The sequence below is a fragment of the Oncorhynchus masou genome, unplaced genomic scaffold (genome assembly GCF_036934945.1).
Source record: "Oncorhynchus masou masou isolate Uvic2021 unplaced genomic scaffold, UVic_Omas_1.1 unplaced_scaffold_1296, whole genome shotgun sequence".
Taxonomy (NCBI): domain Eukaryota; kingdom Metazoa; phylum Chordata; class Actinopteri; order Salmoniformes; family Salmonidae; genus Oncorhynchus; species Oncorhynchus masou.
The window spans coordinates 1-24,225 of record NW_027016874.1 but is presented as its reverse complement, the minus strand read 5'-3'; the positions used below and the strand labels follow the sequence as shown (position 1 = coordinate 24,225).

Here is a 24,225-nt window from a genome sequence, read left to right as displayed (position 1 = left end):
ATAATATTACATTTGAAATGTATTTATTCTTTTGGAACTTTTGTGAGTAAGTTTTACTGTTACTTTTTATTGTTCTTTTCACTTTCGTTTATTATCTATTTCACTTGCTTTGGCAATGTTAACATATGTTTCCCATGCCAATAAAGCCCCTTAAATTGAGGAGGAAAGAGAGTGAGAGAGACAGACCGACAGACAAAAAGAGGGTGAGTGAGAGAGACAGAGACAGAGAGAGACACACAGAGAGAAACAGACACAGAGAGAGAGAGACACACAGATCCAGATCACAGAGAGAGAAACACTCACACAGATCAGAGAGAGAGAGAGACAAAGAGAGAGAGATCACAGAGAGAGAGATCACACAGAGAGAGAGAGACCACTCAGAGTCCACAGAGAGAGAAACAGAGAGAGAGAGACCCACAATCTAAAGAGATTTGAGAGACACAATCTAGAGAGAGACACTCACAGAGAGAGAGACACACAGAGAGAGAGAGACCACAGAGAGAGAGAGACACACACAGAGAGACAGAGACACACAGAGAGAGAGACACACACAGATCACACACAGAGAGAGACACACAGATCCAGACAGAGACACTCAGAGATCCAATCAACAGAGACCTCACAGAGTCCCTAGAGAGACAGAGAGAGAGACACAAACAGAGACCTCACAGAGAGAGACACAGAGAGAGAGATCAATCTAGAGAGATTTGACACAGAGAGACAGACAGAGACGCAGAGAGACAGAAGCTTACCTCTAGTGGGAGTAGCAAACACACAAATTTGAAACTTTCGGCCGACTGTCAGATTTGACCTCTCAGGCCTCTCTAAACAGTTTTAATGGTCCCTCTTGTTTTAAACAGTATTTGACCTCTTGTTTTAATGGTTCAGTTTTAATGGTTGGGCCTCTCAGTTTTAATGGTTCAGGCCTCTTGTTTTAATGGTTCAGGCCTCTCTGTTTTAATGGTTCAGGCCTTGTTTTAATCTAAACAGTATTTTTAATGGTTCAGGCCTCTTCCAATCTAAACAGTTTTAATGGTTCCAATCTAAACAGGCCTCTCAGTTTTAATGGTTCAGTATTGTTTTAATCTCGGGCCTCTTCCTAATGGTTCAGGCCTCTTAGTTCCAGTGAAGGAAAATCTTACAGCTCCAGACATTTCTGTGCTTCCAACCTCGTGGCAACAGTTTGGGGAAGACCCTTTCCTGTTTGGGCATGACTATGCCCCATGCACAAAGCCAGGTCGGTAATGAAAATGGTTTGAAAAGATCGGTGTGGGAGAACTTGCCATTGGGATGAATTTTTGGTTTCTCAATCTAAACAGTATACACCTTTATTTAACCACCAATTGGAAAGGTGACTGAGAGCCGGGCCTAATGACCCAACGTCAGCGCCCGACCTCACTAATGCTCTTGTGGCTGAATGGAAACAAGTCCCCACAGCGACGTTCCAACATCTAGTGGAAAGCCTTCCCAGAAGAGTTCAGGCTGTTATAGCAGCAATGTTCCAACATCTAGTGGAAAGCCTTCCCAGAAGAGTGGAGGCTGTTATAGCAGCAATGTTCCAACATCTAGTGGAAAGCCTTCCCAGAAGAATGGAGGCTGTTACAGCAACGTTCCAACATCTAGTGGAAAGCCTTCCCAGAAGAGAGGAGGCTGTTATAGCAGCAATGTTCCTACATCTAGTGGAAAGCCTTCCCAGAAGAGTGGAGGCTGTTATAGCAGCAATGTTCCAACATCTAGTGGAAAGCCTTCCCAGAAGAGTGGAGGCTGTTATAGCAGCAATGTTCCAACATCTAGTGGAAAGCCTTCCCAGAAGAATGGAGGCTGTGGTAGCAGCAATGTTCCAACATCTAGTGGAAAGCCTTCCCAGAAGAATGGAGGCTGTTACAGCAGCGTTCCAACATCTAGTGGAAAGCCTTCCCAGAAGAGTGGAGGCTGTTATAGCAGCAATGTTCCAACATCTAGTGGAAAGCCTTCCCAGAAGAGTGGAGGCTGTTATAGCAGCAATGTTCCAACATCTAGTGGAAAGCCTTCCCAAAGTAGAAGAGTGGAGGCTGTTATAGCAGCAATGTTCCAACATCTAGTGGAAAGCCTTCCCAGAAGATCTGGAGGTCTGTTATAGCAGGGCCTACAGCAGCAACATCTTCTGGAAAGCCTTCCAGAAGAGTGGAGGCTGTTATAGCAGCAATGTTCCAACATCTAGTTGGAAAGCCTTCCCAGAAGAGTGGAGGCACCCTATAGCAGCAATGTTCCTACATCTAGTGGAAAGCCTTCCCAGAAGAGTGGAGGCTGTTATAGCAGCAATGTTCCTACATCTAGTGGAAAGCCTTCCAGAAGAGAGGAGGCTGTTAAGCAGCAATGTTCCAACATCTAGTGGAAAGCCTTCCCAGAAGAGTGGAGGCTGTTATAGCAGCAATGTTCCTACATCTAGTGGAAAGCCTTCCCAGAAGAGAGGAGGCTGTTATAGCAGCAATGTTCCAACATCTAGTGGAAAGCCTTCCCAGAAGAGTGGAGGCTGTTATAGCAGCAATGTTCCAACATCTAGTGGAAAGCCTTCAAAGAAGAGTGGAGTGTTGTTATAGCAGCAATGTTCCAACATCTAGTGGAAAGCCTTCCCAGAAGAGTGGAGGCTGTTATAGCATGTCATGGGTGTTCCAACATCTAGTGGAAAGCCTTCCAATTAGAAGAGTGGAGGCTGTTATTTTGCAGCAATGTTCCAACATCTAGTGGAAAGCCTTCCCAGAAGAGTGGAGGCTGTTATAGCAGCAATGTTCCTCATCTAGTGGAAAGCATTCCCAGAAGAGTGGAGGCTGTTATAGCAGCAATGTTCCTACATCTGTGGAAAGCCTTCCCAGAAGAGAGGAGGCTGTTATAGCAGCAATGTTCCAACATCTAGTGGAAAGCCTTCCCAGAAGATTGGAGGCTGTTATAGCAGCAATGTTCCAACATCTTGAGTGGAAAGCCTTCCCAGAAAGAGTTTACAAAAAAACTGAACAAACAGCAATGTTCCAACATCACAGTGGAAATACCTTCCCACTGAAAACTTAGTGGAGGCTTTTATAGCAGCAATGTTCCATACATCTAGTGGAAAGCCTTCCCAGAAGAGTGGATAGCTGTTATAGACAGGCTAATGTTCCAACATTAGTGGAAAGCCTTCCCAACCTCCTGAATGTATGACCAGGACTGTTATAGCAGCAATGTTCCAATCATCTAGTGGAAAGCCTTCCCTAGAAGTGAGGACCTGTGTATCACAGCAGCAACCTGTTCCAACATCTAGTGGATACAATCCTATCCCAGATTTTAACTAGTGGAGGCTTACAACACTGTATAGCATTTGAAATGTATTTATTCTTTTGGAACATCTAGTGGAAAGTTCTTCCCAGAAGAGTGGAGGCTGTTATAGCAGCCAATAGAAGAAAAATTGTTCCAAGGATCTAGTGGAAAGCAAAGAAGAGTGGGAGGAGTGTTATAGACAGAGACAGATGTTCCAACATCTAGTGGAAAGCCTTCCCAGAAGAGTGGAGGCTGTTATAGCAGCAGAGTTCCAACATCAGTGGAAAGCCTTCCAGAAGAGTGGAGGCTGTTATAGCAGCAATGTTCACAGAGAGTGGAAGAGCCTTCCAGAAGAGACAGGAGGAGACACAGAGAGAGACAGGACACAGAGAGAGACACAGAGTTTCCCAGACAGACAGAGGAGGACAGCAGCTTTTAATGGGGGGTCCAACATCTAGTGGAAAGCCTTCCCAGAAGAGTGGAGGCTGTTATAATGGTTCAGGCAATGTTCCAGGCATCTCGTTTTAATGGTTCAAGGCCTTCCCAGAATGGTTCAGGCCTCTCGTTTTAATGGTTCAATGTTCCAACATCTAATGGAAAGCCAGGCCTCCGTTTTAGATGGAGGCTGTTATAGGAAAATGTTCCAACATTTCTGTGGAAACCTTGGCCAGTTTGAAGAGTGGAGGCTGTTATAGCAGCAATGTTCCAACATCTAGTGAAAAGGTTTGAAAAGAGGTGTGGGAGAACTGCCATTATGAATTTTTGGTTCTCTCAACACCTTTATTTAACCACCAATTGGAAAGGTGACAGCAATGTTCCAACATCTACTGGAAAGCTCTTCCCAGAAGAGAATGGAAACTGTTATAGCAGCAATGTTCCAACATCTAGTGGAAAGCCTTCCCAGAAGAGTGGAGGCTGTTATAGCAGCAATGTTCCAACATCTAGTGGAAAGCCTTCCCAGAAGAGAGGAGGCTGTTATAGCAGCAATGTTCCAACATCTAGTGGAAAGCCTTCCCAAAAGAGTGGAGGCTGTTATAGCAGCAATGTTCCAACATCTAGTGGAAAGCCTTCCCAAAAGAGTGGAGGCTGTTATAGCAGCAATGTTCCAACATCTAGTGGAAAGCCTTCCCAGAAGAGTGGAGGCTGTTATAGCAGCAATGTTCCAACATCTAGTGGAAAGCCTTCCCAGAAGAGTGGAGGCTGTTATAGCAGCAATGTCCCAACATCTAGTGGAAAGCCTTGCCAAAGAGTGGAGGCTGTTATAGCAGCAATGTTCCAACATCTAGTGGAAAGCCTTCCCAGAAGAGTGGAGGCTGTTATAGCAGCAATGTTCCAACATCTACTGGAAAGCCTTGCCAGAAGAGTGGATGCTGTTAAAGCAGCAATGTTCCAACATCTAGTGGAAAGCCTTCCCAGAAGAGTGGAGGCTGTTGTAGCAGCAATGTTCCAACATCTAGTGGAAAGCCTTCCCAGAAGAGTGGAGGCTGTTGTAGCAGCAATGTTCCAACATCTAGTGGAAAGCCTTCCCAGAAGAGTGGAGGCTGTTATAGCAGCAATGTTCCAACATCTAGTGGAAAGCCTTCCCAGAAGAGTCGAGGCTGTTATAGCAGCAATGTTCCAACATCTAGTGGAAAGCCTTCCCAGAAGAGTGGAGGCTGTTATAGCAGCAATGTTCCAACATCTAGTGGAAAGCCTTCCCAGAAGAGTGGAGGCTGTTATAGCAGCAATGTTCCAACATCTAGTGGAAAGCCTTTCCAGAAGAGTGGAGTCTGTTATAGCAGCAATGTTCCAACATCTAGTGGAAAGCCTTTCCAGAAGAGAGGAGGCTGTTATAGCAGCAATGTTCCAACATCTAGTGGAAAGCCTTCCCAGAAGAGTGGAGGCTGTTATAGCAGCAATGTTCCAACATATAGTGGAAAGCCTTTCCAGAAGAGTGGAGGCTGTTATAGCAGCAATGTTCCAACATCTAGTGCAAAGCCTTTCCAGAAGAGTGGAGGCTGTTATAGCAGCAATGTTCCAACATCTAGTGGAAAGCCTTCCCAGAAGAGTGGAGGCTGTTATAGCAGCAATGTTCCAACATCTAGTGCAAAGCCTTTCCAGAAGAGTGGAGGCTGTTATAGCAGCAATGTTCCAACATCTAGTGGAAAGCCTTCCCAGAAGAGTGGAGGCTGTTATAGCAGCAATGTTCCAACATCTAGTGGAAAGCCTTCCCAGAAGACTGGGGCGGCAAAGGGAGGACCAACTCCTTATGAATGTCGATGAGCGTCTTAAACTTTTGGAATATACATTTGGTCATGTAGTATAAGTTTACATTTCCAAAGTAAGTTCATTATTTTTTTTATTCTACCTTTATTTAACTAGGCAAGTCAGTTAAGAACAAATTCTTATTTTCAATGACGGCCTGGGAACTCGGTGATTTGAACATGAAACCTTTCGGTTATTAGTCCAACGCTCTAACCACTAGGCTACCCTGCCGCCCCATATAAATAAACAAAAAAAAAAAACAAGTGCGATTTTTTTTTAACACAACAAAATGTACAGTAAACATGGCACTCAAAAGTTTCAAAAGGATAAAGACATTTCAAATGTTATATTATCAGCTATTAACATAGCTTTGTGTTCACAGGAACGTTGTTATTCGCTATGGTAACGCTACATCAATAACATGGAAACAATATGGCGGCCATAGAAAGGGGAAGCAACACTGTTGGACTAGTGTTGCACGGTCTCCCAAACGTCAGTACTTATTCCTATACGAGAACATGAAAAACGGCTCCGTTCTAGAATTCATGTTACCTTCAGTGCTTCTGTCAGAATGTGTCTCACATCATACGTGGATGAAGAGGATCAGGTCTGTCAGGTAATTTATCTGAATCCCAGTCGTAAACTCGCCAGGCTACTTGAGTATGCAGCTGACACAGCGAGCCAATTTTGAGAAGCAAGCGAGAGAGTAAATGTAGACCGCAAGGCTTCTAATGAAAACATACCTCCATCTTGTTGACAAAATTGGCTCCAGAAGCAAACTATGGGAATACTTTGCTGACAGAGCAGATGAGGCCCAAACCACCAAGACAACGAAGCAAAAGGTGGTTCAAAGCAGAGGTTTAGTTCCAAAAGAAGACATGAAAAAAAGACTTCACACATGACATTAGCAATGTTACATTATACTACTGGCAACTAAATTTTAATAATTTTCTGAGTGGGGCAGGTTAAATTAATTTAATACGGGGGGTTAAACTAATTTAATACGGGGTAGGGTTAAACTAGTTTAATATTGGGGAGGGGGTAGGGGTAGGGATAAACTAGTTTAATATTGGGGGGGGGGGGTAGGGTTAAACTAGTTTAATATTGGGGGAGGGTAGGGTTAAACTAGTTTAATACGGGGGGGGTAGGGTTAAACTAGTTTAATATGGGGGGGGTAGGGTTAAACTAGTTTAATATGGGTGGGGTAGGGTTAAACTAGTTTAATATTGGGGGGGGTAGGGTTAAACTAGTTCAATATGGGGTGGGTAGGGTTAAAATAGTTCAATATGGGGGGAGGGATAGGGATAAACTAGTTTAATATTGGGGGGGATAGGGATAAACTAGTTTAATATGGGGGGGGGATAGGGATAAACTAGTTTAATACAGGGGGGGTCAGGGATAAACTAGTTTAATACAGGGGGTCAGGGATAAACTAGTTTAATACAGGGGGTCAGGATAAACTAGTTTAAAACGGGGGGTCAGGGATAAACTAGTTTAATACGGGGGTCAGGACAAACTAGTTTAATACGGGGGTCAGGATAAACTAGTTTAATACAGGGGGGTCAGGATAAACTAGTTTAATACGGGGTCAGGACAAACTAGTTTAATACAGGGGGGTCAGGACAAACTAGTTTAATACAGGGGGGTCAGGATAAACAAGTTTAATACAGGGGGGTCCGGATAAAGGTCATCACCTTTTCCTTGTTTACATTGGCCCGAGGAGCACGCACACCGTGGCGACGTCATGACACCGTGGCGACGTCATGACACCGTGGCGACGTCATGACACCGTGGCGACGTCATGACACCGTGGCGACGTCATGACACCGTGGCGACGTCATGACACCGTGGCGACGTCCATGACACCGTGGCGACAGCACCATGACACCACTGGCGACAGTCATGACACCGTGGTATCTAACGCTACTATCATACAGCTGTGTACAGACACTACACTGGGGACACTGACCCACAACACCACGGCAGGAACAACATCTAGAGACAGAGAGTACTCACTCTCACACACACAGTTCCATAAACAACAGCTACTAAACATTAACACATTAACATGCTACCGTATCTCTGTTTTCACTCAATCACACGGGCGCCATTGATTTGCTTGGGTGCTGCTTCTCACGGAGAAAGATTATGTCAGAAGCCAATGTTTTGTAACAGACAAGAATGGATGGCTGTTACTGGGAAGGATGTCAAAACGGAACTAAAACAAGGAGGCACGCTGCTAACCAAACCAGTGTGTCCGTCTGTCAGTCTGTGAATATCCATTAGAGCGAACAGACGGCGAGACAGAATAAAGCACTCAGCAACAGGAAAACGGTTTTGCAACTACAACAACAAAACGAGCTACTCTTTGGTCAAATTCAGTTCTTCCACGTTTCTTTCCGCTTCAGTCTGATTTTTAGTAGTTGCCACCAGTCGGACAGTGTAGTGTAGTGTGACAGTGTCAGTGTACACACCACACTTTCGCACTGTCACACTACACTGTCACACCACACTGTCACACCACACTTTCACACACTGTCACACTACACTGTCACACTACACTACACTGTCACACTACACTGTCACACCACACTGTCACACTACACTGTCGCACTACACTGTCGCACTACACTGTCACACTACACTGTCACACTGTCACACTACACTTGTCACACTACACTGTCACACTACACTGTCACACCACACTGTCACACACACTGTCACACCACACTGTCACACCACACTACACTGTCACACCACACTACACTGTCGCACCACACTACACGGTCACACCACACTACACGGTCACACCACACTACACGGTCACACCACACCACACACACACACTACACTGTCACACCACACTACACTGTCATACCACACTACAAGGTCACACCACACTACACACTGTCACACCACACTGTCACACTGTCACACCACACTACACGGTCACACCACACTACACTGTCACACCACACCACACTACACTGTCACACCACACTACACTGTCACACCACACACTGTCGCACTGTCACACCACACTGTCACACTACACTGTCACACTACACTGTCACTACACTGTCACACTACATTGTCGCACTACACTGTCGCACTACACTGTCACACTACACTGTCGCACCACACTACACTGTCACACCACTACACTGTCACACTACACTACACTGTCACACCACACTCACACTACACTGTCACACTACACTGTCACACACTACACTGTCACACTACACTACACTGTCGCACCACACTACACTGCCGCACTACACTGTCACACTACACTACACTGTCACACTACACTACATTATCACACTGTCACACTACACTGTCACACTACACTGTCACACTATACTGTCACACTACACTGCCACACTACACTGTCGCACTGTCACACTACACTGTCGCACTACACTGTCGCACTACACTGTCGCACTACACTGCCACACACTACACTACACACTACACTGCCACACTACACTACACTGTCGCACTACACTGTCCACACTACACTGCCACACTACACTGCCACACTACACTGTCACACTACACTGCCACACTACATTGTCACACTAAACTACACACTGTCACACTAAACTACACTGCCACACTAAACTACACTGCCACACTAAACTACACTACACTGCCACACTAAACACCACACTTACATTGTCACACTACACTGTCACACTACACTGCCACACTCACACACTAAACTACACTGTCACACTAAACTACACTGTCACACTAAACTACACTGCACACTAAACTACACTGTCACACTAAACTACACTGTCACACTACACTGTCGCACTACACTGTCACACTACACTACACTGTCCACACTACACTGTCACACTAACTGTCACTACACTGCCACACTACACTGCCACACTAAACTACACTGTCACACTACAACTACACTGTCACACTAAACTACACTGTCACACTACAACACTACACTGTCACACTGTCAACTACACTGTCACACTACACTGTCACACTAAACGACACTGTCGCACTGTCACACTACACTGCCACACTACACTATACTGATATACTAACCTCACTACACTCACACTAGTTAGTAGGTCTACACCGGTTGTTTACGAAGCATGTGACAAATCAAATTGATTTGAAGAACCCATGCTAACAAGCTAACGTTGCCTTGCTACTTCCAGACAAATGAGAAAACATCTCACCTCTGACCATCGTCTCGTCCTAGCAGAGCTGGTTAGGCTGTTTTCATGATATCTTTAGGATTTATCACTAAATGGGTTACTGGCAACGAGATGGCCAGAGTGAATTATTTACGAACGCAACCTAAACGCATCAGTACAAAATATCTAACCACCTGTACCTGGCATGTGTGTAGCTATGAGGTTAATGGTCCATACTGATGAGTACTGACCAGGTAGTTGGTGTGTTCGTGTTCTTCGCAATGAGAAACGCTACAGATATGTGTTACAAAACAAGACATGAATACCCACATACCTCAGCAAGCTGTATCCTGGTGTACACTACTGGGTGTACACTACTGATATATACTACTGGGTGTACACTACTGGGTCTACACTACCAATGAACACTACTGGGTGTACACTACTGATGTATACTACTGGATGTATACTCACGGTGTGTATACTACTGGGTGTATACTACTAGATGTATACTACCGGGTGTATACTACTGGGTGTATACTACTGGATGTACACTACTGGGTGTATACTACTGCACTACTGGATGTACACTACTGGGGTGTATACTACTGGTGTACACTACTGGATGTATACTACTGATGTATACTACTGGATGTATACTACTGGGCGTATGTACTACTGGGTGTATACTACTGATGTATACTACTGAATGTATACTACTGGTGTATACTACTGGTGTATACTACTGAATGTATACTACTGGGTGTATACTACTGGTGTATACTACTGGATGTATACTACTGGATGTACACTACTGATGCATACTACTGGGTACACTACTGATGCATACTACTGGGTGTACACTACTGATATATACTACTGGGTGTATACTACTGGGTGTATACTACTGGGTGTATACTACTGGATGTATACTACTGGGTGTATACTACTGCGTATACTACTGGGTGTATACTACTGGTGTATACTACTGATGTATACTACTGATGTAAACTACTGGATGTATACTACGGAATGTATACTACTGCGTATACTACTGATGTATACTACTGAATGTATACTACTGGTGTATACTGGTGTATACTACTGGGTGTATACTACTGATGTATACTACTGGGTGTATACTACTGGGTGTATACTACTGGGTGTATACTACTGGTGTATACTACTGGGTGTATACTACTGGGCGTATACTACTGATATATACTACTGGGTGTACACTACTGATATATACTACTGGGTGTATACTACTGATGTAAACTACTGGTGTATGTATACTACTGGGTGTATACTACTGATATATACTACTGGGTGATGCATACTACTGGGTGTATACTACTGGGTGTATACTACTGATGTAAACTACTGGGTGTATACTACTGGGTGTATACTACTGGGTGTATACTACTGGGTGTATACTACTGGGTGTATACTACTGATGTAAACTACTGGGTGTATACTACTGGATGTATACTACTGGGGTATATACTGCGTGTATACTACTGGGCGTATACTACTGATATATACTACTGGGTGTACACTACTGGTGTATACTACTGGGTGTATACTACTGGGTGTATACTACTGATGTACACTACTGGGTGTATACTACTGATGTACACTACTGGGTGTATACTACTGGATGTCCACTACTGGGTGTATACTACTGATATATACTACTGGGTGTATACTACTGGGTGTATACTACTGGGTGTATACTACTGGGTGTATACTACTGGGTGTACACTACTGGGTGTATACTACTGATGTATACTACTGGGTGTATACTACTGGATGTATACTACTGGGTGTATACTACTGATATATACTACTGGGTGTATACTACTGAGTGTATACTACTGGGTGTATACTACTGGATGTATACTACTGGGTGTATACTACTGGGTGTATACTACTGGGCGTATACTACTGATATATACTACTGGGTGTACACTACTGATATATACTACTGGGTGTATACTACTGGGTGTATACTACTGGGCGTATACTACTGGGTGTATACTACTGGGTGTATACTACTGGGCGTATACTACTGGGCGTATACTACTGGGTGTATACTACTGGGTGTATACTACTGGGTGTATACTACTGGGTGTACACTACTGGGTGTACACTACTGGGTGTATACTACTGGGTGTATACTACTGATGTATACTACTGGGTGTATACTACTGGGTGTATACTACTGGGTGTATACTACTGGGTGTATACTACTGATATATACTACTGGGCGTATACTCACTGTGTGATGGTGTTCTGGACACTTTTCTCATTGAGCGTCATTCCAGGGGGCGGATCATTTTGCAAAGCCATTAGTTCCTTTTGTAGCCTTTTCTGTAAGGATAGAAAACACACGTTTCAGCTGTAGCTGGAATACAATAATAGGAGGTGTCTTTTTAGTTGAAAACTACTCGTGTAAACATGATGCGACCGATCTGAGACACAATCCTCAAAGATGTCAGTACTTCCCTTGTTAGACAATGAACTCGACAGACTAACAGCTAGCTGAATGTCTCGTAATATCGTCTAATTTAAAGATGAAAATCAAAAAGCTCGGTGTTATTTACACGACAGCCAGTACAGCCTACGCAGTGTTTACATCGGCTTTGATAGCAACTAGAGGGTTGGATAATGAACATTTAGGGTTTCAGCTGGATAAGGTTTCAGGGAATGCAGAAGTAACATCATTAAAACTAGTTAATCCACCTAATGAATATCAAGACAAGTTTACCCAGCCAGACTACTACATAACACCGTAAATAGACAAACCACCGTAACGTTAGTCCGCTATCCAGTTTCGCTAGTTCTGCTACTGGCTGGCATGTCACTACACTCATAATTAGATTTTTCTTCCGGTAATCTCGCAAATGACGGTCTCCAACGGAGCACATAACGTTTTAGCTCGATAGTTAGTTATTAAAAACGCACTGTGTCAGGTGCAGTGGGGGTTTTATTCTATTGATGGTAGGTGCAGGCGTCGAAGTGACACAGTAAACAAATCAGTACACATAATAATACAATTAAAATAATAAATAATATGTTCACTTGACTTGAAATAACAAATGGAAGAAAGAGAGAGGGGAAAATAGGAGATATCCGATGAAAACGGATCCTCCGTCAGTAGGTCTTACCTGCATCGACGCCATGATGGAACCCCCCCGCATCAGGACGACGCTACGGCCTCATGTCGTCACATGGGCTGGGGGGGGGTGTTCACAAAACAAAACAGAAATGATTGCACTGAAAACAGTGTTGCCCTTCCCTGTACTGTGTCCGGAGGACAGAAAATATAACCAAAGATGCTCGAGTTTTTGGGCGGCAGGGTTGCCTAGTGGTTAGAGCGTTGGACTAGTAACCCGAAGTTCAAACCCCGGAGCTGACAAGGTACAAATCTGTCGTTCTGCCCCTGAACAGATTGTGTTCTTAACTGTCTTGCCTGGTTAAATAAAGGTAAAAAAAAAAATGAATCCACAGTAAGCGCAGTTTAATCAAAAATGTGAATTGGGGGTGTCACAAAGGGGTTAGAGACAAGGCAGCACGGTGTTGGGGGAGAAGATATCTGAAGTTCAATGACCTCTAGTAGTGTCAGTGAAATAAAGGGCCCTTTCAAAGATTCCACAGATTTTCCTGGAGAAAAATCATAACCAATTGTATGTGTGGAACAGTGAAGAGCATTGATGGTTGTAACAACAGGCTGTTGAATACCAACATGATAATCATACCTCAGTCAGCACGCAGAGATATTTTTTGTTAGCACAATTTCCCAGATATGGCTATTTTTCATTCTGAACATAGATGTTTCTGGATGAACCAGTGTGTTTGCGGTGAATAGTCTCTTCACTTCACGGGCCCCTTTGTCCTGTTGTCTCTGCACAACAATGTTTTGTACCATGTTTTGTGCTGCTGCCATGTTGTTGTCATGTTGTGTTGCTATCATGCTGTGTTGTCATGTGTTGCTGACATGCTATGTTGTTGTTTTAGGTCTCTCTTTATGTAGTGTTGTGTTGTGTTGTCTCTCTTGTCATGATGTGTGTTTTGTCCTATATTACATACAGTACCAGTCAAACATTTGGACACACCTACTCATTCAATGTTTTTTTTTTTTTTTTTTTTTTTTTTTTTACAATTTCTACATTGTAGAATAATAGCGAAGACATCAAAACTATGAAATAACATATAAGGTATCATGTTGTAACCAAAAAAGTGTTAAACAAATCAAAATATATTTTATATTTGAGATTCTTCAAAGTTGCCACCCTTTGCCTTGATGACAGTTTTGCATACTCTTGGCGTTCTCTCAACCAGCTTCATGAAGTAGTCACCTGGAATGCATTTCAATGTGCCTTGTTAAAAGTTAATTTGTGGAATTTCTTTCCTTTTTATTGCATTTGAGCCAATCAGTTGTGTTGTGACAAGGTAGGGCTGGTATAAAGAAGATTTTAGTTGGTAAAATCACAAATATACTTTATGGCAAGAACTGCTCAAATAAGCAAAGAGAATTGACAGTCTATCTTTACTTTAAGACAGGAAGGTCAGTCAATACGGAACATTTCAAGAACTTTGAAAGTTTCTTCAAGTGCAGTCGCAAAAACCTTTAAGTGCTATGATGAAACTGGCTCTCATGAGGACCGCCACAGGAAAGGAAGACCCAGAGTTACCTCTGCTGCAGAGGATAAGTTCATTAGAGTTACCTGGCTCTCATGAGGACCACCACTGTAAAGGAAGACCCAGAGTTACCTCTGCTGCAGAGGATAAGTTCATTAGAGTTCCCTCTGCTGCAGAGGATAAGTTCATTAGAGTTACCTCTGCTGCAGAGGATAAGTTCATTAGAGTTACCTCTGCTGCAGAGGATAAGTTCATTAGAGTTACCTCTGCTGCAGAGGATAAGTTCATTAGAGTTACCTCTGCTGCAGAGGATAAGTTCATTAGAGTTACCTCTGCTGCAGAGAATAAGTTCATTAGAGTTACCTCTGCTGCAGAGGATAAGTTCATTACAGTTACCTCTGCTGCAGAGGATAAGTTCATTAGAGTTACCTCTGCTGCAGAGAATAAGTTCATTAGAGTTACCTCTGCTGCAGAGGATAAGTTCATTAGAGTTACCTCTGCTGCAGAGGATAAGTTCATTAGAGTTACCTCTGCTGCAGAGGATAAGTTCATTAGAGTTACCTCTGCTGCAGAGGATAAGTTCATTAGAGTTACCTCTGCTGCAGAGGATAAGTTCATTAGAGTTACCTCTGCTGCAGAGGATAAGTTCATTAGAGTTACCTCTGCTGCAGAGGATAAGTTCATTAGAGTTACCTCTGCTGCAGAGGATAAGTTCATTAGAGTTACCTCTGCTGCAGAGGATAAGTTCATTACAGTTACCTCTGCTGCAGAGGATAAGTTCATTAGAGTTACCTCTGCTGCAGAGGATAAGTTCATTAGAGTTACCTCTGCTGCAGAGGATCAGTTCATTAGAGTTACCTCTGCTGCAGAGGATAAGTTCATTAGAGTTACCTCTGCTGCAGAGGATAAGTTCATTAGAGTTACCTCTGCTGCAGAGGATAAGTTCATTAGAGTTACCTCTGCTGCAGAGGATAAGTTCATTAGAGTTACCTCTGCTGCAGAGGATAAGTTCATTAGAGTTACCTCTGCTGCAGAGGATAAGTTCATTAGAGTTACCTCTGCTGCAGAGGATAAGTTCATTAGAGTTACCTCTGCTGCAGAGGATAAGTTCATTACAGTTACCTCTGCTGCAGAGGATCAGTTCATTAGAGTTACCTCTGCTGCAGAGGATAAGTTCATTAGAGTTACCTCTGCTGCAGAGGATAAGTTCATTAGAGTTACCTCTGCTGCAGAGGATAAGTTCATTAGAGTTACCTCTGCTGCAGAGGATAAGTTCATTAGAGTTACCTCTGCTGCAGAGGATAAGTTCATTAGAGTTACCTCTGCTGCAGAGGATAAGTTCATCAGAGTTACCTCTGCTGCAGAGGATAAGTTCATCAGAGTTACCTCTGCTGCAGAGGATAAGTTCATTAGAGTTACCTCTGCTGCAGAGGATAAGTTCATTAGAGTTACCTCTGCTGCAGAGGATAAGTTCATTAGAGTTACCAGCCTCAGAAATTGCAGCCCAAATAAATGCTTCACAGACACATCTCAACGTCAACTGTTCAGAGGAGACTGTGTAAATCAGGCCTTCATGGTCAAATTGCTGCAAAGAAACCACTACTAAAGGACACCAAATAGAAGAAGGGACTTACTAAGGCCAAGAAATACAAGCAATGGACATTAGACTGTTGGAAATCTGTCCTTTGGTCTGATGAGTCCAAATTTGAGATTTTTGGTTCCACTGCCATGTCTTTGTGAGACGCAGAGTAGGTGAACGGATGCTCTCCACTTGTTTGGTTCCCACCGTGAAGCATGGAGGAGGAGGTGTGATGGTGCTTTGCTAGTGACACTGTAACTAGCATGGCTACCATAGCATTCTGCAGCGATGCGCCATCCCATCTGGGTTGTGCTTAGTGGGACTATCATTTGTTTTTCAACAGGACAATGACCCAACACACCTCCAGGCTGTGTAAGGGCTATTTTACCAAAAAGGAGTGATGGAGTGCTGCATCAGATGACCTGGCCCACACAATCACCCGACCTCAACCCAATTGAGATGGTTTGGGATGAGTTGGACCGCAGAGAGTGAAGGAAAAGCATCCAACAAGTATTCAGCATATTTACATTTACATTTAAGTCATTTAGCAGACACTCTTATCCAGAGCGACTTACAAGTTAATTTTTACCTTTTTTTTTTTTATTTAACCAGGCAATTCAGTTAAGAACACATTCTTATTTTTCAATGACGGCCTGGGAACAGTGGGTTAACTGCCTGTTCAGGGGCAGAACGACAGATTTGTACCTTGTCGGCTCGGGGGTTTGAACTCACAACCTTCCGGTTACTAGTCCAACGCTCTAACCACTAGGCTACCCTGCCGCCCATATGTGGGAACTCCTTCAAGACTGTTGGAAAAGCATTCCAGGTGAAGCTGGTGGAGAGAATGCCAAGCGTATGCAAAGCTGTCAATTATGGCAAAGGGTGGCTACTTTGAAGAATCTAAAATATTAAATATATTTTGATTTTGCTTAACACTTTTTCATTACTACATGATTCCATGTTATTATGTTATTATTATTATGTTATTTCATAGTGTTGATGTGTTCACTATTATTCTACAACGTAGAAAATAGTTTTAAAAAATAAAGAAAAAACCCTTGGATGAATAGGTGTGTCCAAACGTTTCACTGGTACTGTAAGTATCCACACCCCTGAGGCAATACATTGTAGAAGCACCTTTGGCTTATGGTTTACAGCTGTAAGAGCTTTCCACACCTATATTGTGCAACATTTTGCCTGTTATTTTATGAAAATTATTCAAGCTCTATCAAATTGGTTGTTGATTTTTGCTAGACAATAGTTTTCAGGTCTTGCCATAGATATTCAAGTAGATTTAAGTCAAAACTGTAACTCGGCCACTGAGGAACGTTCTTCCTTGTAAGCAACTCCAGGTATAGATTTTTGCCTTCTGTTTTAGGTTATTGTCCTGCTGAAAGGTGAATTAATCTCCCAGTGTCTGGTGGAAACCAGACTGAACCAGGTTTTCCTCTAGGATTGTTCCTGTGCTTAGCTCCATTTTATTTTATTTATGCCCGTAAAACTCCCCAGTCCTTAAGAATTATAAGCATACCCATAACATGATGCAGCCACCACTATTCTTGAAAATATGGAGTGGTACTCAGTAATGTGTTGGATTTGCCCCAAACATAAACATTTGTTTTAAGGACAGAAAGGTCATTGCTTTGCCAATATTTTTGACTTGATGCAAACAGGATGCATGTTTTGAAATATATATTTTTTTTAATTCTGTACAGGTTTCCTCCTTTTCCCTCTGTCAACTAAGTTAATATTGTGGAGTAACTACAATGTTGTTGATCCATCTTCAGTTTTCTCCTATCACAGCCACTAAACTCTTGACAGTTTTAAAGTCACCATTGGCCTCATTGTTAAATCCCTGAGCAGTTTCCTTCCTCTCCGGCAGCTGAGTTAAAGGATGCCTGTATCTTTGTAGTGACTAGGTGTATTGATACACCATCCAAAGTGTAATTAATAACTTCATTATACTCAAAGGGATATTAAATGTGTAATTTTTTTTTTTTACCCATCTACCAATAGGTGCCCTTCTTTGCGAGGAAAACCTTCCTGGTCTTTGTGGTTGAATCTGTTTTGGAAATTCACGGCACGACTGAGGGACCTTACAGATAATTATATGTGTGGGGTACAGATATGAGGTAGTCATTCAAAACTCATGCTAAACAATATTATTGTACACAATTATGTCCATGCAACTTATGCAAATTGTTAAGCACATTTTTACTCCTGAACTTTAGGTTTACCGTAGCAAAGGAGTTGAATACTTATTAACTCGAGACATTTCATTTATAATTAATTATTAAAATTGATTCCAAATCAAATCCAATTTTATTGGTTGCATACACATATTTAGCAGATATTATTGCGTGTGTATAAAAATGCCTGTATTCCACTTTCACTTTATGGGGTGATGTGTGTAGTCCAGTGACACAAATCTAAATTTATTCTATTTTATATTCAGGCTGTTACACAACATAATGTTGAAAAGGTCTAGGAGTGGGGAATAATTTAAGGCACTATGCCAGCTGTGTTTTTGCAGAGACAGCCTGATAATGTGATAATGTTGTTGAGGACCTTTTAAGGTCATACGCACAGCCTCTCCTGTGATGAGAGAGTCAGGAGCGCTGGACGGATGTCTAAGAGGCTTCAGTGAAATTAGTGCAGGGGAGAAAAAAAACTCGCTCTTCTCCTATGAGGGAGAACATTGTTACAATGTTGAACAGTGTCTTCACTTATGGAGGCTGGTGAGAGGAAGCATTGGAGGACCGGCTCATTGTCATGGAATATATGGACCGGTATCAAAAGACATCAAACACACAGAAATTCAATATCAATGAGCCCATCCTCCTATATCTCCTCACACCAGCCTCCACTGGTCTTCTCTCTGATGTAATAAAGAGATGTGATCCATTGTCATTATATTAGTTTGTCAATGGAGTCGTCAGACATAAAGGTAGTTGACTGTCTTAGTCTGCCTCGATACATGAGGTTTTATGTTGGCAGATATTCATCGGCCCCCGTATTTATCTAGCGTCTCAGAGAAGCCGTGCTGATCTGGGATCAGGTCCACCCTGCCCATGTTATTTTATGATCTAAAACGCAAAAAAAATGAGTCTACACTCTACTGGAGGCGTGTGACATGGCGGTACGCTAACCAGTATGACCCTATGAAGACATTATCAGGGATGGAAAACAGAACTCCCAGAGGTTGATGGCCCAGGGGAACAACGCCTTTATGTTAAGTTAGACTATTCTGCCAGGCTTGTGTCCACTAGAACCTAAATGCATAAATATGGACTGAAACAGGGGAAGGACTACCCGAGCATTTCCTATAAGAAACTCGTTTTCATAGTAAAACATTTTGACATGGTTTGCTAGTGTGCATTAATGAATATAAACCGGGCCAACAGACCTTCAATATCTATTCTGTTCTAATTCAATGTAAAAAAAGCTATAAACACTAAACATAAAAGGGGAGCCATTTGGCACCAAAACACTCAGGCATACTTTATTGTGGTGGGGAGGTAAATTAATGATTGGGTTCGACGGCCGGGTAGCCACTGTCACATTCTAGAGCAGCCATATCAGTTTATTAGATTAAGATTAAAATCTTTACTACCAGACAAAGCATGGTGCAAAAAAAACATTTTACATCCAACTTACTCATCATTCACTTTTGTTTTTATATCTGAAGCAACATGGCAAACAAGTTAAATAGTCAAAAAAAAAAAAAAAAAAAAAAAGTTTTACACTGCTACATTTCTTTTGAAGTTTTTAACAATCCAAGAAGTTTGCAGCCATGAGTAGTTCCAGGGCGATCTCAGGGGCGATGGGGAACTCTGGGATTTCCGTGGAGCTGTTGGTGTAGCGGACCTTGTAGGTGAAGTACATGCACACCTTGGACAGGACATGGGAGGGGATCTCTCTGAAGTTCACTTCGTTGGTTTCATTCTCTGCAAACTGACCTGGAGAAAAGAGAGAAGTGACACATTAGGATGATGTAAATCCCAACACATTATCCTGAATGTCTGCTTACCTCCTGGCCCACTCATCCAAATCAGAGTTTCGATCGGTTTCTCATCTAGCTCCTGTTTTTGTTGTTGTTATGTGATGCTGCTTGATGTACATCTCCTGGACAGGACACACATCTATCGCAAGGGTCTTACCCCTTAATGCTGAAGCACCGTTTCCCCATTTTAAAAGACTTTGGTATGACTCGGCCAGGGATCAAACTCTCAACCTTCCAATCTCAGCGCAAACACTAACCACTAGGCCACTAAGTTGGTAGACCAGCACCAGGCACGATCATACACTGCTTACCTGGCGTTGATGGTCCCTGAAGTCAAGGGCTTACCTGGTCCACTCAACATGGCTTTGATGGTCCCTGAAGTCAAGGCGTGTTCCCTCTTCACTATGAATTCATGGCCATCAGAAGAGATCAGCTTCACATACATGGCATCTGGGCCCTCACAGCCACCATAGGTCTTCTCTTCACCATCTAATGAGGGGCAGAGGCAAAAGTAAGACTGCTGAAACTGGGGTGACAGGTAGCCTAGTGGTTAGAGTGTTGTACTAGTAACCGAAAGGTTGCAAGATGGAATCCTCGAGCTGACAAGATAAAAATCTGTTGTTCTGCCCCTGAACAGGCAGCTAACCCACTGTTCCTAGACCAGCTAACCCACTGTTCCTAGACCAGCTAACCCACTGTTCCTAGACCAGCTAACCCACTGTTCCTAGACCAGCTAACCCACTGTTCCTAGACCAGCTAACCCACTGTTCCTAGGCCGTCATTGAAAATAAGAATTAACTGACTTGCCTAGTTAAATAAAGGTAAAGTAAAACCCTAATTTCAATTTGTTGGTAATTTTTGCATTATCCATTATATTAACCAGACACTCAAGTGGCCGCTGCAACAATGGAAACACATTTCTTAAATAGAAGGCAAGATCAAATCAAATTTGATTAGTCGTATATGCGCCGAATACAACAGGTTTTCACCTTACAGTGAAATGCTTACTTACAAGCCCCTAACCAACAATTCCATTTAAAAAATAAGAAATAATTCAAACACATAATTAAACAGCAGCAGTAAAATAAAAATAGTGAGGGGGGGGGGGGGGGTTAGAAGTGGTTTAGAAGTCTATTGGACCTAGACTTGGCGCTCCGGTACCGCTTGCCGTGCGGTAGCAGAGAGAACATTCTTTGACTAGGGTGGCTGGAGTCTGACACTTCTTAGGGACATCCTCTGACACCGCCTGGTATAGAGTGTGGGACTATTCTAGTCATTGAGCAGATAGTGTTTTTTCTCAAATTTAACCAGGATGTCAAGAGTCCCACATATCAGTACAACTTTTATTTTAGCAAATAAGCAATAAGACACCATTGACCTCCTTAAAAAAAAAAAACACGATACTGCTACCTGCTGGAGAATATAGATTTTGGGCCCAGTTATCCTTCTCGCCTTGCTCTCTTTGCTAGTAATTATTTTTTCCACGAGGTGCCATTTTTTCATTCATTATCTTGACAACAAACATTGAAACATGTCAACTGAACAATTCCACTCACCCATGTTATCTTCAAAATCGAAAAACTCTTGTCCCTGAAACAAACGACTTCTGTTAAAAATATCACTATGGTCACACTTCAACATTTCTAATTGCAGGTGGCTGGCTAGAAACCATTAGCTGGCTAATTAATAACAAACATTGTAGCATTTTATTTGGTAGCTAAACGCGTTACATATTTTTTTTAAATATATTTTACATGGCATCCCTCAAATAGTTGAAAGCCTGAATCGGAGACGCGCCCATGACCTAACCCCTACCCGTAAAAACACAGCTGAAGCACCAAGCTATCAGAAGGTAGCTATGTTAGCTAGCTGGCTAACCAGTCGTTATCTTCCAGTTGGACAAACAATCAAGGTACCAAAAATACAGCTATATATTCCGATGACAAATACATCTTACAATATAGTGAATAACGCGATATTAGTGATATAGTGTCATAACAAAAAGATAATTATGTTCATTACCACACAATAGTTGAATGTTGAGGTGTCGGCTAGCAAGATATTTTGACACAGGAAACGGTTCCGCTAAATAGTGTTGCGCGTCTGTAATTCAATCCGGAGGATACCGCACAATAGGTGATACAAGTTCCCGCTTACATTGGTTCCGGTCTGACATTTGTTTAAGGTTGACATAAATACATCTAATCTGGTGGTGGAATGTATCAAATATTGTAAAGGTTTAATAGAGGTGCATTTAACAAAGCAAAACATTTATAGGGTTTCCTGACTTTTTTACCTTCATTTTCAAGATATCTGTTGCATGGTTTTGCAATGTAGAATTGGGCGACACCGCAGCTCTGTGGAAAAAAAGCAGTATTACAACAACGTCACAGAACAACAACAATAGCAGCAGCACTGAAGTAGTATGAAGTAGTATGATAATATTTCGTTATAGAAGATGTTTCCATATGGTTAGAGGGAATTATCCTTCATTGGGCCATCGATATGATTAATCAAAGTTTGTTTAATTTCAATATCCCCTATTATGTCATAATTTTACTAAACTGGTGCAGTGCATAATAGGATTTTTAACCCAACTGTCTCTCCAGGGGGCGCCTTAGACTGCTGCTCCATTCAGAAGGCTTGGGTCTCCATCCTAAATGGCACCCTATTCCCTACACAGAGCACTATGCCCTATGGGCCCTGGTCAAAAGTAGTGCACTATAAAGGGAATAGGGTGCCATTTTAGGACGTAAATTTGGTCTGGCTAGGCTAACACGCTAATGTAGCGCTGGCACTGCTGTTCAGGTCTGTCAGCCTTAGTCCTGACAGGGGACAGCAACTGCTGGCGGACAGACACACACCCCAACAGCCCCCTGCCCTACCACAGGCCCTATCAATATAGGCCTGAGAGAGAGAGAAAGAGAGAGAAGACAGAGAGAGAGAGAGAGGGTGGTGGTGAATGTGTGTATGACATCTGTATCTAGGCTTATATCAGTGTTGTTTTGTGTATTTGTACTGATAAGATATTTATACTTGTCAGACCAATAGAGCACTTTGAATTGTCAATGTGTGTGTTGGCTGAGAAAGAGAGGGGCAATGAGAGAGAGAGGGTAGAGAGAGAGAGTGAGACAGAGAGGGTAGAAAGAGAGAGAGAGGAAGAGGTAGAGCGAGAGAGAGAGTAGAGACAGAGCGAGAGGGCGAGGTAGAGAGAAAGAGAGAGTGAGAGAGAGAGGGTAGAGAGAGAGAGAGTAGAGAGAGAGGGAGAGGCAGAGAGAGAGAAAGAGGAAGAGAGAGAAAGGGAGAGAGAGATAGAGACACAGAGAGAGACAGAGACAGAGAGAGAGAGACAGAGACAGAGACAGAGAGAGAGAGAGAGAGAGAGAGAGAGAGAGAGAGAGAGAGAGAGAGAAAGAGAGGGATATGGAGTGAGAGTGATAGTGTGGGTTACAGGTGGATAGGTTGGCAGGGATCTGCTGAGCGTGTCAAACAGGAAAGTGTGACCTTAGTCATGATGAGTGTGGATCACCCATACTAGCCAAGTCAGCGACCTGACTTTAGTAAGTGCGACATACACGTGTGAAAGACAGAGAGAGAGAGAGAGAGAGAGAGAGAAAGAGAGAGAGAGAGAGACGGTTTAGAATGGTTCCCAGTTAGAGCCTGAGTGGATCATCTGATACTACAAACACAATATACTAACACATTATACTACAAACACATTATACTACAAACACATTATACTACAAACACATTATACTACTAACACATTATACTACAAACACATTATACTACAAACACATTATACTACTAACACATTATACTACTAACACATTATACTACTAACACATTATACTACTAACACATTATAATAACACATTATACTACAAACACATTATACTACAAACACATTATACTACTAACACATTATACTACTAACACATTATACTACTAACACATTATAATAACACATTATACTACAAACACATTATACTACAAACACATTATACTACTAACACATTATACTACAAACACATTATAATAACACATTATACTACTAACACATTATACTACAAACACATTATAATAACACATTATACTACAAACACATTATACTACAAACACATTATAATACAAACACATTATACTACAAACACATTATACTACAAACACATTATACTACTAACACATTATACTATTAACACATTATACTACTAACACATTATACTACTAACACATTATACTACTAGCACATTATACTACTAATACATTATACTACAAAAAAATTATAATAACATATTATACTACAAACATAT

The 24,225-nt window shown here is 42.3% G+C and overlaps 2 protein-coding genes across 2 annotated transcripts in view; both read right to left on the bottom strand.

The window, feature by feature from the left end:
- The window catches only part of LOC135539299 (probable ubiquitin-conjugating enzyme E2 W-B), a 33,976-nt gene extending 21,059 nt beyond the window's left edge, over positions 1-12,917 (bottom strand). Inside the window, exons 1-2 of the mRNA XM_064965123.1 lie at positions 12,857-12,917; positions 11,968-12,059 (exon numbers count right to left, since the gene is read on the bottom strand). Coding sequence (XP_064821195.1) covers positions 11,968-12,059; positions 12,857-12,889 — 125 coding nt within the window. The 5' untranslated portion in view covers positions 12,890-12,917. The remainder of the gene's footprint in view (positions 1-11,967; positions 12,060-12,856) is intronic.
- A 6,549-nt stretch (positions 12,918-19,466) lies between these two features.
- On the bottom strand, positions 19,467-22,033 carry LOC135539297 (elongin-C). The gene is made up of 4 exons (XM_064965122.1): positions 21,935-22,033; positions 21,469-21,502; positions 20,258-20,401; positions 19,467-19,868 (listed from the first exon to the last, which is right to left on the bottom strand). Exons 2-4 carry the CDS (start codon positions 21,470-21,472, stop codon positions 19,678-19,680), a joined length of 339 nt encoding a protein of 112 aa, XP_064821194.1. The 5' UTR covers positions 21,473-21,502; positions 21,935-22,033; the 3' UTR covers positions 19,467-19,677.
- Positions 22,034-24,225: the final 2,192 nt, after the last annotated feature.